We start from the raw sequence: 14,003 nt of genomic DNA, 5'->3' as shown, positions 1-14,003 counted from the left end.
GATTTTATTCTTGAAAGTATTAACGTGATCCTTCTGTTTTCCTTGAAGTCTTCGGAATGGGGTTTGACTTCTCTTAAAATTCTGAAGTGTGTTGATCCCGGGTGTTTAGAGTAATACTAATTTTGTATGTATTTCGTTTAAGTTTGCGCTGCAGTGCTATTAGAGCTGCCACAAATTATTTGAAACATTTTTTAATGATCATGTTTTTTAAGGTCAATAGACTAATTAGAGGCATTTAATCCAATCAACTTTCAAGGAATAAAAAATGTAACCCTTATGGAATCAAGGCAAAGCATTTGGTCACATGTATGTACAACACATTTAAATGATTACTTCTTACTTTTGATACATGAATAGATTCTTCTATGAACTGACAGTAGCCAATAAACCTCTGGAATTAAGGGTTTTCAATGCTGTTCAACTTCATACTTTTTTTAATCAAGTGTCACTGACATTACTGATGAGTCTTTTGTAGACTAATCACACATCTGGCTTATATAATTAAAATCCTGGTAACTTTGATGAGGTTTTTTTCATACATCAATTGATAGGATTTCCATTTACTTATTACTGTGCATCTTTTAAATTTAGAGAAATGCATAGTTACACCAAATTTTGCACTTTATACATGTACATGTACAATGCAATACTACACCGATGAGAAACTTCCCTTTGTTTTGAAAACACTCATTTTGTAATATCTGATGTTGACTTGACCATGACAAACTTGAAACAGATGGAATATATGAAATTTATTTACTTTCTTGTCAATCATCCTACATGCAAGTTAAAGTGATTATTTCAATTTATTTTTGAAGAAAAAACTTAACTAGAGGCTCTAAAGAGCCTGTGTCGCTCACCTTGGTCTATGTGCATATTAAACAAAGGACACAAATGGATTCATGACAAAATTGTATTTTGGTGATGGTGATGTGTTTGAAGTTTTTACTTTACTGAACGATTTTGCTTCTTACAATTATATCTATAATGAACTTTGCCCATTAGTAACAGAGAACTATATTTGGTAAAAATTTACATAAATTTACCAAATGAATGAAAATTGTTAAAAATTGACTATAAAGGGCAATAACTCCTTAAGGGGTCAATTGACCATTTAGGTCATGTTGACTGATTTGTAGATCTTACTTTGCTGAACATTATTGCTGTTTACAGTTTATTGCTATCTATAATAGTATTCAAGATAACCAAAAACGGCAAAATTTCTTTAAAAATTACCAATTGGAGGGCAGCAACCCAACAACCAGTTGTCCAATTCATCTGAAAAATTCAGGGCAGATAGATATTGACTTGATTAACAATTTAACTTCTTGTCAGATTTGCTCTAGATGCTTTGGTTTCATAATTATAAGCCAAAAACTGCATTTTACCCCTATGTTCTATTTTTAGCCGTGGCGGCCATCTTGGTTGAATGGCCAGGTCATCGGACACATTTTTCAAACTAGATACCCCAAAGATGATTGTGGCCTAGTAGTTTCAGTGGAGATTTTGTAAAAGATTACTTAGATTTATGAAAAATGGTTAAAGATTGACTATAAAGGGCAATAACTCCTAAAGGGGTCAACTGACCATTTTGGTCATGTTGACTTATTTGTAGATCTTACTTTGCTGAACATTATTGCTGTTTACAGTTTATCTCTATCTATAATAATATTTAAGATAATAACCAGAAACAGCAAAATTTCCTCAAAATTACTAATTCAGGGGCAGCAACCCAACAACCGATTGACCGATTCATCTGAAAATTTCAGGGCAGATAGATCTTAACCTGATAAACATTTTTATCACATGTCAGATTTCCTCAAAATGCTTTGGTTTTTGAGTTATAAGCCAAAAACTGCATTTTACCCCTATGTTCTATTTTTAGCGGTGGCGGCCATCTTGGATGGTTGACCAGGTCACGCCACACATTTTTTAAACTAGATACCCCAAAGATGATTGTGGCCAAGTTTGGATTAATTTGGCCTAGTAGTTTCAGAGGAGAAGATTTTTGTAAAAGATAACTTTAATTAACGAAAAATGGTTAAAAATTGACTATAAAGGGCAATAACTCCTAAACGGGTCAACTGACCATTTTGGTCATGTTGACTTATTTGTAGATCTTACTTTGCTGAACATTATTGCTGTTTACAGTTTATCTCTATCTATAATAATATTCAAGATAATAACCAAAAACAGCAAAATTTCCTCAAAATTACCAATTCAGGGGCAGCAACCCAACAACCGATTGACCGATTCATCTGAAAATTTCAGGGCAGATAGATCTTGACCTGATAAACATTTTTACCCAGTCAGATTTGCTCTAAATGCTTTGGTTTTTGAGTTATAAGCCAAAAACTGCATTTTACCCCTATGTTCTATTTTTAGCCGTGGCGGCCATCTTGGTTGGTTGACCGGGTCACGCCACACATTTTTTAAACTAGATACCCCAATGATGATTGTGGCCAAGTTTGGTTTGATTTGGCCCAGTAGTTTCAGAGGAGAAGATTTTTGTAAAAGCTAACGCCGGACGCCGGACGCAAAGTGATGAGAAAAGCTCACTTGGCCCTTTGGGCCAGGTGAGCTAAAAATCAAATGAGAAAACTGCATTAAACAGGTTGGGAACAAACCCTCTATATGGTGATTATACCTGTATAGAGGGATAATCCGTCTATAGAGGGATAAAATTATCCCTCTATAGAGGGGTATTTTTGTTTAGACTGGATTTAAATCAAAATAGGACAGAATGGCATTCTCTACTTATTATGGAAGTAACCTGGAACAGTTGATGCACCACTTGATGTACTTAATTTAATATGCACATGCCCAGTTTGATGCCTATCTGACTAAATATAAAATCTATTGTTCACCATGATTGAAAGCTGTGATGATCAGGTAAAATCAACTCACTTATGCCTCACTGAACAGAATTTCTATTGTTAGATTTAACATGAAATTTAAAGGTCAACTATTCCTTTTGTTGTTGGTCAGGTGTTCAGATAGGTATACAATAGATTACAAGTTTTGTAACTTTAGCAGAAAACTGGTTATCCCAATTTTTAGCAAAGTGCATATGTTGATGCATATAATGCTAGAGATTATAGCCAATATAACTAGAAAATGCCATTCTGCCCTAATTTACTTTAAATCCAGTGCAAACAAAAATACCCCTCTATAGAGGAATAATTTTATCCCTCTAAAGAAGGATTATCCCTCTATATAGGTATAATTACCATACAGGGGGTTTGTTCCCAACCTGTTCAATATTTTTTTGTTCATTTAAAAGCTCTTGTATGCTTAATCGCCTGCTCACACGCAAACCTCAACTTACAAATGTAAATAAATGAGAATATGTCTGTGAGCCATACTGACAGACCCCCACCTGTTTAGCACGAGTCAACTTCCACATGCAGATGCAGGATTCACATAGTTGTGTATAAGTTTCATAACATTTGTTTGAGGCAAACTAAAGTAAAACAAGAATGTGTCCTCAGTACACGAATGCCCCACTCGCACTATCATTTTCCATGTTCAGTGGACCGTGAAATTGGGGTAAAAACTCTAATTTGGCATTAAAATTAGAAAGATCATATCATAGGGGACATGTGTACTAAGTTTGAAGTCGATTGGACTTAAACTTCATCAAAAACTACCTTGACCAAAAACTTTAACCTGAAGCGGGACAGACGGACGGACGAACGAACGGACGGACAAACGGACGGACGCACATACCAGAAAACATAATGCCCCTAGGTGGGGCATAAAAACAGAAACCAATTTTGGGGACGTGCAGGATGCGAGATGAGATAGACAAACATTGGAAACACTAAATGCCCCCTCCGCTACAGCTGGGGCATAATAGAAATATGGTTCTAGTTATGTATTGTTCTTTCACTACAGCTGGGGCATAATACAAATATGGTTCTGGTTATGTATTGTTAATCAGGAATTATTCAAAGTACATTTCACCTAGGCTATGGTAAGGGAGGCAACTCTAATACTTTGTGAAGATTTGTCTGGGTGTGAAAGTATTGATTGTTAATGATTCACTGTACGCTTGCTTAATAAAACAGGTTAATATCGCTTTTAAATAGAATAAATAGTTCCGTAGAAGTATTTATCTAGATGCCTTAATTATTAATAATATTAATCAAGTCAGAAACCCATTTTAATCCATTTACATCCTTTGACACTGTGGCAAATGTCACGGAAGTGAACCCGGTTTCCTTCATTTGAAACAACAGATAATTTGACTTGGAGAAAACCGAAATTTTATGAGCCACAAGAAAGATTGGGTATTTAGTTAATGTGGTAATTGTCAGGATAACACATGCAACATTGATAACAATTGTTTTGTTTTCCTCTTACCCATTTCAATCTGTAGTTTAGCCGCTTTAATATCCACGCATGCTTACAGATGGATGTTCAACTTCCGCCAACTGAAGCGTGACAGGTACTTTCACTTTCGATTTGACTTAAAACACGTGTTAACATGTAAACACATTTTATCATATTTTTTTTATCTGTTCTATGACGACTTTTTTACGTTCAGATTTGGAAAGTGAATTGGTCTTCCTTTTGATCTTTTCCAGCACAGATTTTCAGAACTTCCAGTAACATTTTCCAAACAAAAAAATCAAAACTGTATTCCATCATTTTTTTTAAATGTTTAATGAAAATTGACGATGACTATTCTGATCCCTTCCAACTTCAATAAGTAATCTATTGTAAGAAGGACCGGACCGGTAGTCTTGTTAAACAAAAAAATCGTTAAACATTTTTCATAGCAGTAATTATAGTCTGGATATTTAAATTATATAAATCCGTCAGTTTGAACTTTCCCATCAGAGGACTTTTTACACTTACCAATATAAAGCATTTCTTTTAAAAGGGGAATGATATCAATATAATAGCACTCCTTTGGCTTTGTACATTTTGCACGTAGCTGCAATGTTGATTGAGGTTTCGTGGTCCTTAGAATGAAATGGCAAAATTTAAGTGAACTTCCGCCGCGGGCACTTCAAATATCATGACATATAATTAATATCACTATGGTTTTTAAACTTATATGGTAAAGTGTACAATTATGTCTTTTCAACTCTCTGTTGGAAATAAATACAATATGATTGGTGTCGCTCCTTTAAAAATTTACTATGATGGACTAAATTCAGATGATAATACAATTTTCGGACTTGGTCAGCATGGTTCTTTTTTTTTAACGGGAATATTACTCTACGATTTTCCAAGTAATACCAATATACTAGCAATTCAAAATGTAATGGAAATCTTTAAACATAGGTTCTATTGGTTGAAAAGTACAACTCTTTTTTTTAATGTATTTGCACTGCTTGAAGACTAGATAATGCATTCAATGAATTTTTGCATTCAGATCTCTATGTGTATAAAAACATCCTTCTTCAATACAAGACTGGAGAAGGCCCAAGTTAAGCGACTGTGTAATTATATACTCATATATGTGACCAGTGCCTCCGTAAACAATGCGTTAGGTGTCCAATTCCTTGAAATTTTACAGCATAGACCTTTCTTAAGTTTTCAACATCATCTTTTTTGGTCATTTGATTAGGTTTAAATAGTTCTTATTTTGAAAGCAAGACCTCATTCTTCTTTTTTTTTCTCAATCGTGCCAATGCATAACTTATTTAATTCATGTATTTTAAACAATGTTATAATAGCAACTGTTTTATTTGTCTTTATGAATTGTTCTAACGTCAGAGGTAAAGTACAGAAGCCTATTTTGGTTCGCTTTGCTTAATAAATAGTGTGTCGAGGAACTTTCAAAAAGGCCACGTTAACCTGATTAAAAGTTATACTTGATCGATTCGGAGATATAGCATAATAACAAGTGATACTAGTACCTATATATATATATAATCCAACTACTGTCGTAAAATTGACATGCATCGCAATAATATTTTTCTTTTGTATCACTGAAAACTCACTTGAAAAGCCGGATCACTTAAAATACGGTTCTTGGGAATTAAAATTCGGCTTCGGTGTTTGATTTTTTTCTCTTGTCTGTTTCCGTGTTATCTAGGTACACAATGTTCAAGACGTTAACTTTTGACTGATATGCATTCGTCATTAAATCAGGAAATCTCTGCGTAAAAAGTTTAAAAAAAAAAAATCTTCAAAAAATATTTCCACGAATTTTCATATTTCCATGAGATTTCATTTTATAATATTTAAAAAAAAGGCGAAAAATACCAGAGAAACTTCATACGTAGCTAAATTAGACAAACAGAAAAAAATAGACAAGAATTTAGAAAACTAAAGACTAATCAGCACGAACCCCACCAACTTCTGAGGTAAGCAGATCCTGCTCCGCGTGTGGCACCCGTCGTGTCGCTCAAGTTAGTACATGAACCCGGTAACAAGTCTAATTCGGTAGAGTCACATTTGTTAAAATGGGGGGATTGTAGTTACGACATAAGGAACATATCCTCTAACATCATCATAGGTATTCCATGCATTACAGGTCAAATAAATCGTGATGGCGTCCGTAAAATTTTCCATGGGACGATTTCAACTTCACCATTTAGAACTCTTGTTTTATTGGCCTCCTTGTGAGGAGCAAACGGCCTCTATCAAGGAAATCGCAATAAGAAATATAAGCCCGAGAATATAATACCGGTATCCATTGGAGATATATCAGCTCCGAATGCAGGCGCTGCTGGAATCCTGCTAAATAGAAATGGAAAGTTCACAAAGGTGGAAGGCTGAAATCATCACTTTTTTCGCCAAGTTTTGTTTTCAACTGATTCTAAATGCAAGTCAAGATATTAGGCATACTTAACTGTTTCTGTTGTATCCTTTATCTCAAGTTCGATGGGATAGATGCGTGCAACATAGTTACCAAAATTTTAAACATTTAGTGAGAGAACATCATCTATATAGCGGAAAGTAGAGTTAAAGGATACAGCTAACTTATTTTCTTTCTTCTTAAGAAGTTCCTGTATGAAGTCAGTCTGAGTGACTATCATATCTGAAGAGATAAAGAGTTCTATTTTGCACTCGATAACGCCAGCGTTTTTACTTAGTAAAGTATGTTAAAACCTAGACATTTGAAGAAATTGTTCCATAGCATTATTTCGGATTTATTCCTGCGTAAAAAAAAACCGATAAAGATATTTTAATGATCATCTTACTCTGGTAGCACTACAGTCAGAATTTTCTGACTCCAATCAACAGTCTTTATAAAGATTAATTTCTCAAAAACTACTCAATGGATTTTTAAAATCTTTAACTCATTTTAAAGCTGAAATATAACTCTTTCTTCATCTATATATAAATTTATTTTTGGTTTGATTAATCTCAAAATAAAGCTCTTTAATTGCCAAAAATGTGGTCTCCAACATGGATGAAAATGACACATTCATGTCAAATGGTAGTAAAAATTTGTTTTAATCCCTTCAGTCAACCATATACAATCTCCAAAACCGTGTCTTAGATTTTTGATATATGCCTCCAGTAAGAAGATATATTGATTTAACTGCTGGGTGCCCAACCTCATTTCACCTTTCATCTTTGGAGACCTATAAATTCATTTAGAAACAAATTATCCAAAAACTGGGACACGGTATTGTAGAAAATACACCCTTTAATCATGTATATTAAGGTCAAGCCAAAGGGGGTACCCATAAAGTTTCAATTTACATTTTTTCCTTACAATTCTCATGAAAAATTGTTCTGAGAAATGACCTAAAAACTGAATTTCCCCCTTAGAACCCCTATAAAGTCAATATAAATACAAACATTCCACTGGGAACACACCAGGAGTGTTCTGATACCATTACTATGTCAATAGAACCACACACTTTGTGTCTTTGATGCTCTAATGTGGTAAATTTTGCATTATATGTGAACTGTCCAACACTAACTTGGCATTTGGCGGGAGTTTGACGTCACAGATTTGACCAACATCTGTGATGTAGTTATTAAATATAGACAAAGCTCCGCCTCTTTCCAGTCTAAGATAAGAGAGTAACATGATTGACCAGCTGCATTAATCAATGTTTAACATCATTATTCACTATATATAAAGAATAATTTTCATTTGAATTTTAAAAAAGAAATAAACTAGGTCTGAAATTAGCTAGAACATTAAAAGTGTGCATCAAAGAACATGTTCATAAAAAGATCAAGACCACCCTTTTCTTGAAAATACACTTTCCCACATGATTTTTTAATTTTATGGAACTGAAAAATTACACATAAACTGAAAATTGGTTAAAATGCATAAAACTGTATTTAAATGAAGAAGACCAAAGAGGCTTTCAAAAATACTTTCCCACTCTTTTCCATAGTATTTTTTTCCTTTAGTTTTTTCTTTTTCTTTGTTCACTTCTATGTTATATAATTAATTTTTGTTGCAAAAAAAATGAGTTAAGACTACAATATTTATTAACTGGACCCCTGCTGTTGTTACAATCTTATCTACACAAACAAAAAAGTTTGTGTCGAAGTATCAATCAGCGGGTGGCCAGTTAACAATATTTATCTTGTGGTCAGGGATTAACAGCTGGACACGGTATCAACAGATGATTGACATATTAGCCCCTCCCAAATGCCTATATATTTAGATTAATTACCATGTGCTTTTATTTACATAAGTCCATTATTAATTTACTCCCTGTTGTGATATGATAATGACTTTGGGATTTTTATAAACTGTGCAGAATAATACTTACTTCAAAATTATGTGATAAAAAAAAATATCTTCAAAAAATCATTGTTAGACTGTAGTGCTACCAAATAGTACTGAATATTTTTTTAAACGCATATACTATCAATATAATTGATTTTGATTGAATTAAATGATATCCTAGATATGATTTGCAAGGGTTTTCTATTCGTCGACTATAATCCCCCAAATAATATATATTGGAGAAAACTTTTATATCAGTCAATGCTTAACAATCCTGAGGATGGAATTTAAACCAGCAAGTTTGATACAACTTCTTCATGTAACTCTTCTTCTATATGTTAGGGGTAAGTGATGTTTTGTTTCAAGGTTGTTGTTTTTCTTTAAATATTTATAAAGTGTTACTGGATACAATGTTCCCGTAAGCAAATGACCATCTCCTTGAAAAACTTTTGGCAAATATAGTAAAGTTTTTTTTCTTAAAATAATAAATTTTGTAAGTTTTATTCATATATAATAATAAAAAAAAAATAATGTTTTATTTTGCCATAAAGTATAATACATAGACGATTTTGTTTGTTGTCAAACTTTTACAAACTTTGATAAGTAGGAATAAAGGTAACAAATCAAGGCACTGTCACGTGGTTTAATCTTAGCAATCCCCTTAATAAAAAAAATGCACCATTTCAGATTTTTTCAACAAAAATGAAGGCGCTAGACTAGCGACAATTAATAAAGTGACGACGAACGGACGGACGGATTACAGTTATGATTGTCATACGGACAAACTGACGGACAGGTCAAGATTAGTTTAATATGTTCGTTGCGTGGGATAATGATAACAGATTTTATTGTTCTTTATTGTATATTTGGAATTTCAAAAATTCACTTGTAATGCCACTTTCTCCAACTTTCTATTTTTGTGAAGGTTTTGCTTGATTAGCCATTATCTTTAAATGCACAATTATTTAGGTTTTACATAGAGGATTTATATGTTATAGTTTCTTTCTTTAAGTTAAGACCCTCTTAATGTTTGAAGAAGACATGTACAAATTTTGACAATTCTATTATAGAAACTATCTTTTTCTCTTTTTTTTTGTATTTTTGTTTCTCTTTTTTTTTTTGGTTGTTTTTTGTTGTGTATTGTTTTTGTTTAGTTTTTTGTTTTGTTGTGTATTTTTCGTTGTGTTTGAATATTTGTGGTTTTTTTTTATAGTTTTTTTGATGTTTAATAATAGTATCATAATAAACATCATCTGTATATCATCAATAAAGGATAAGATTTGTTATACTAGGGGTTGCTACTTATCAGTCATTTAATGTAAAAAGGTTTCATCACACTACATAAAAATTGTTGAAATACGAAAAACAATTCTTTTGACATTTTATTTTGAAACTATTTTTTTTATCAAATGAAATTATAACTTTTAAAATAAAATTATATGTCACAAATAAGGACAAATATATAAAACATAGACACGACTATATATATTGGTTTGCGAATATAATTCAGTGACGTTTCTACTATCAATCAAAACACAAGTATTTCTCAAAAAACGTATCGGATTCTGTTGAAATTAAAACGGCATTAACTTGTAGATAATATAATCTCATTTTTTGTCGATTATGCTGTGTTCGTTCTGTAAAACATAGGAATATAAATATGTTAAGTACTACTATAACCAAATCTATATTTCTATGGAAGAATTAAGTAAAAGTTTTAAGTAATTTAATCCCTGACTTAATAATTTACCAGTAATAACGTAATGGTACCCAAATTGCACCTATTTTGACTGGTTTTTTTTTCACCTACGTTTTTTTATGATAGCGACAAAAATATCCATACTGTGTTTATTTGTTATAGACGTTACTTTTTTTTTTTTACTAAATAGTTACATCAATCTAATTTTGAATCCCTATTGAATCATAGAAAAATGGGTTTTTGCATTTATACAAGGTATTAAAGCTTGGCTGTAAGTAGTCTGGATTAAAAGTATTGCAAAACATTTATGCCGAGCGTAGCGAGGCTAAACAAATTTTGAAGGGTTTTGGACCTGCTGAAGACCCCGAGAAGCTATAGTACAAATGAAGCAAAATCGTGCTCTTTGGGTGATTCACAGACCCTTTCTTAATCTGAAAATGCAAGTTCAGAGTTGATAATTTTTTGACAAAATTTTCAATGAGTCTCAAAGCAACATGTATAGGTTCAGTGTAAGACTTAAGTTTTTAGGGACACCATCAAAAGACCAATATGTAGTATAAAGCAAACATTTAATTCACATAGTTAAGTATGTGGCTGCTGTGTTTTTTTTTAAACTCATGATCAAGTTAATAACAAAATTACTAAATTACAAAAGGAATGCAACACCAACAGAATATAGAGGGGCAATCAATGAACAAAAGACAAATAAATAAGAAACATTGATCCCAAAAATACAGGGGCTACCTCAGAGGGTGAACAGAACTCAGAACTTGCTTCTTGCAAGACACTCGACGTGAAAACAATTTGATATGAAGACAAATTTTTGGTTTTGAAATTTCCTACATGAGCCATTTGCCTCAATGTAGTTACCGGCCTGTAATAAAAGTGAGGTAAGTGTTTCTGACACACAATATATCTCAAGTTAAATGAAAACCATTTTCAGACATTTCAAGTATATTTTTGAAATAATATTTGTTGGGAAGTGTTTCCCCTATTATTTTTTGAAAAAAATATTAATTTTATGAAGAATCTGGTGCCATCTCATACTTTCGAATAGACCTGCAGAGTTATTTACTAATAATTTTCAATACATTGTAAGTCAGATTATTTATTTTCAAACTACCACAGAACAAACCATTTATTTTTGTGATTATCAAGGCTGAGTTATCTATTTTGAAAATCCCCCCCCCCCCCCCCCCCCTGAATATCAAGGAAAATAATTGTTGCTTTTAATGTTTTTTCGATTTAGTTATGTGATAATGTTTTACTGACTTCCCAGTCATTTGATAAAAAAACTATTTATACCATTTTGACAGGATCGCAAGCTGACTGGACCACATGTTTACAGAAACCACATTTCATCAGTCCATGGTCCAAAATAACAGCACATGACAAAGCTTCACCCCAGCAAACAATGGAGCATGAAATAGGGACATTTCCTATCAAAGTTGACGTCCAAGTAAGACCAGGAGACAATAAACCAGAAAGACAGTTTTACTTTTCAGGACTAGGGTCTTCACAGAGAGATGATGATATAGATAGTCCTTATGGTGGACTTGTCTTTTATTACAATGACGAGGCAGTGGTAGTTTCTGTCCCTAATACAAATGACGGACATAATGTTGGAAAGGTGATTTTTACAGGTACATAGTCTCTTGTGGACGCTTGTCCCATTGGCAATCATACCACATCTTCTTTTTTATATATACATAACTTATTTTTCAATGCTTGAGTTTTATTACAATGACGAAGTAGTGGTAGTTTCTGTTCCCAATGAACATGACGGACATAATGTTTGAAAGGTGATTTTTACAGGTACATAACTTATTTTCCAATGCTGATTAAAACCGTGAGGTCTGCTAATACGAGGATATTGTATATCAAAAAGGATTTGCTGTAAGTCTTCATATAGATTGAATTCATTGTTGTTGAAAATCCGTTGTTGAAATAGGATTTTTTAACATATGTTTAATAAGATTTTGTACAGATTCATTTTGCAAATAACAAGCAATAATAAGCTCGTAAAACGATGAAGTTCTTTTGCATAGTTATTGTGATTGCTTTCCGGATATCATAATTCCCCATCTACAAAATAATCACGTAGTGCAAACTGTAATAGTCCATCTAATAAATTTTGCAAAGCCAAATTTTATGGTACACTCAAACTTAAAAGTCTAAAGTCTATATTTGTCAATCAGTTGCAATCAATGTTAGTGTACATGAATGAAATGAGTAATATTTTCCATTTACTGCCTTATCAGGACAGACAATTGGCATACAATTAACGGTAGATTCTGATATTATTAAAGTTATCTCCCTTAAAATTAATTTAGAATGCATTCTATAGAATTTATATCTCAATTATAAGGAACAATTAACGGCTTTTGGTTATTGAATCACATTTTGCATGATCACATGAGGACTGGGACCATACTATATTGTTCTCTTTAGTTAGCATATAATCAATTAAAACGTTCACATCTTTTTTATATTTTGAAGGAGGGAGTGCTTGGTCTGGTCCTGTCCAACAAAGTGAAATATCCGCCGAATACAGGATCCGAGCATGGGGCAAGAATAACTTCCCTAAACCAGATTTTGAATCGTCATCGATACCCATGGATACAACGAGTAAGCAGATTTTTTCACTGTCAAATATTAAATTATTGATAAGTACATTAGTCGTTTAAAGTACGTATTGGTATAATTAAAGCGATATATTTTTTTCAACAAGAATGCTTTGCAAGTCACTTTACTTTTTTTTCTTTCATGATGTTAAATTTTTGTAAGTGTTTAAATCGTCCCTTTGACACTAGGTAGGAGGTAAGAGAAAGGCCATCGACAAGACACTAGTGTAATCTGTATTATATTCAAGTGTCAATTTATAATAGAATTAACAATTGTTAGATATGCGGTCCAAATAATATCGATGAACACTTTAAATTTATTAGTAAAATGACAAAACAAGAGCATTAAAACGTATGTTTGGTGAAAAGTAAATACAATCTGGTTCATCTCTTACATGTTGCACCCAAAGAAGTTATAGATGAACTTTCATCTTAAATGATTTTATTGGTATATACAATTTAAAAGTTTCAAGAAATGTAACCTTAATGAAAAAAAACCTAGACAAGATATACATAATAAAAAAATTCATGATACAATATGAAATTGTGTCAACCGCTTTATTGCGACGCACACTTGGGTTGTAACTTGGAAAGTACTTGGAAAGAGCTTGGAATGCACCTGCACTTTTTAAGAGCATGTTATATTATCTATCTCACTTGCCAACAATTTGGTATTTTGTAAATGCAGCCAATTCATCGACTTATATGCACATATTCAATATTACATATAATGCATCCAAAGAAACTGACCAAACCGCATCACACCAGTGGCGGATCCAGGAGGAGGTGATCTGGGGCGGGGGCGGGGGGGGGGGGGGGGGTTACCCCCTTATTTTGGACGATCAACGCATTTGGTTGGAATCACCCCTGTTATCCTGGTTTGGGAACCCCTATTAAGAATGACTGGATTCGCCATAGCAGGCTTTGATCCGATTCTGGCGAATGAGACCGACTATAAATAAATACTAATCTAAGTTTTCTAACATAACGGTTCTAAGCTTAAAAGATAAAAAAAAAA

General features: G+C 32.8%; 1 protein-coding gene across 3 annotated transcripts in view; it reads left to right on the top strand.

The window, feature by feature from the left end:
• Positions 1-14,003, top strand: part of LOC143078728 (uncharacterized) — a 39,757-nt gene that overhangs the window by 11,069 nt on the left and 14,685 nt on the right. For 2 of the 3 annotated variants that reach the window (XM_076253673.1, XM_076253672.1), the window contains exons 1-3: positions 8,857-9,006; positions 11,678-12,004; positions 12,861-12,989. In XM_076253673.1, coding sequence (XP_076109788.1) covers positions 8,943-9,006; positions 11,678-12,004; positions 12,861-12,989 — 520 coding nt within the window. In that variant the 5' untranslated portion in view covers positions 8,857-8,942. Of the gene's footprint in view, positions 1-8,856; positions 9,007-11,677; positions 12,005-12,860; positions 12,990-14,003 lie in introns of those variants that run through there. The other variant, XM_076253674.1, reaches the window with a different exon arrangement.

Source organism: Mytilus galloprovincialis, chromosome 6 (genome assembly GCF_965363235.1).
Source record: "Mytilus galloprovincialis chromosome 6, xbMytGall1.hap1.1, whole genome shotgun sequence".
Taxonomy (NCBI): Eukaryota; Metazoa; Mollusca; class Bivalvia; order Mytilida; family Mytilidae; genus Mytilus; species Mytilus galloprovincialis.
Note: the sequence above shows the minus strand (reverse complement) of the source record. Positions and strands in the feature narration are given on the sequence as shown.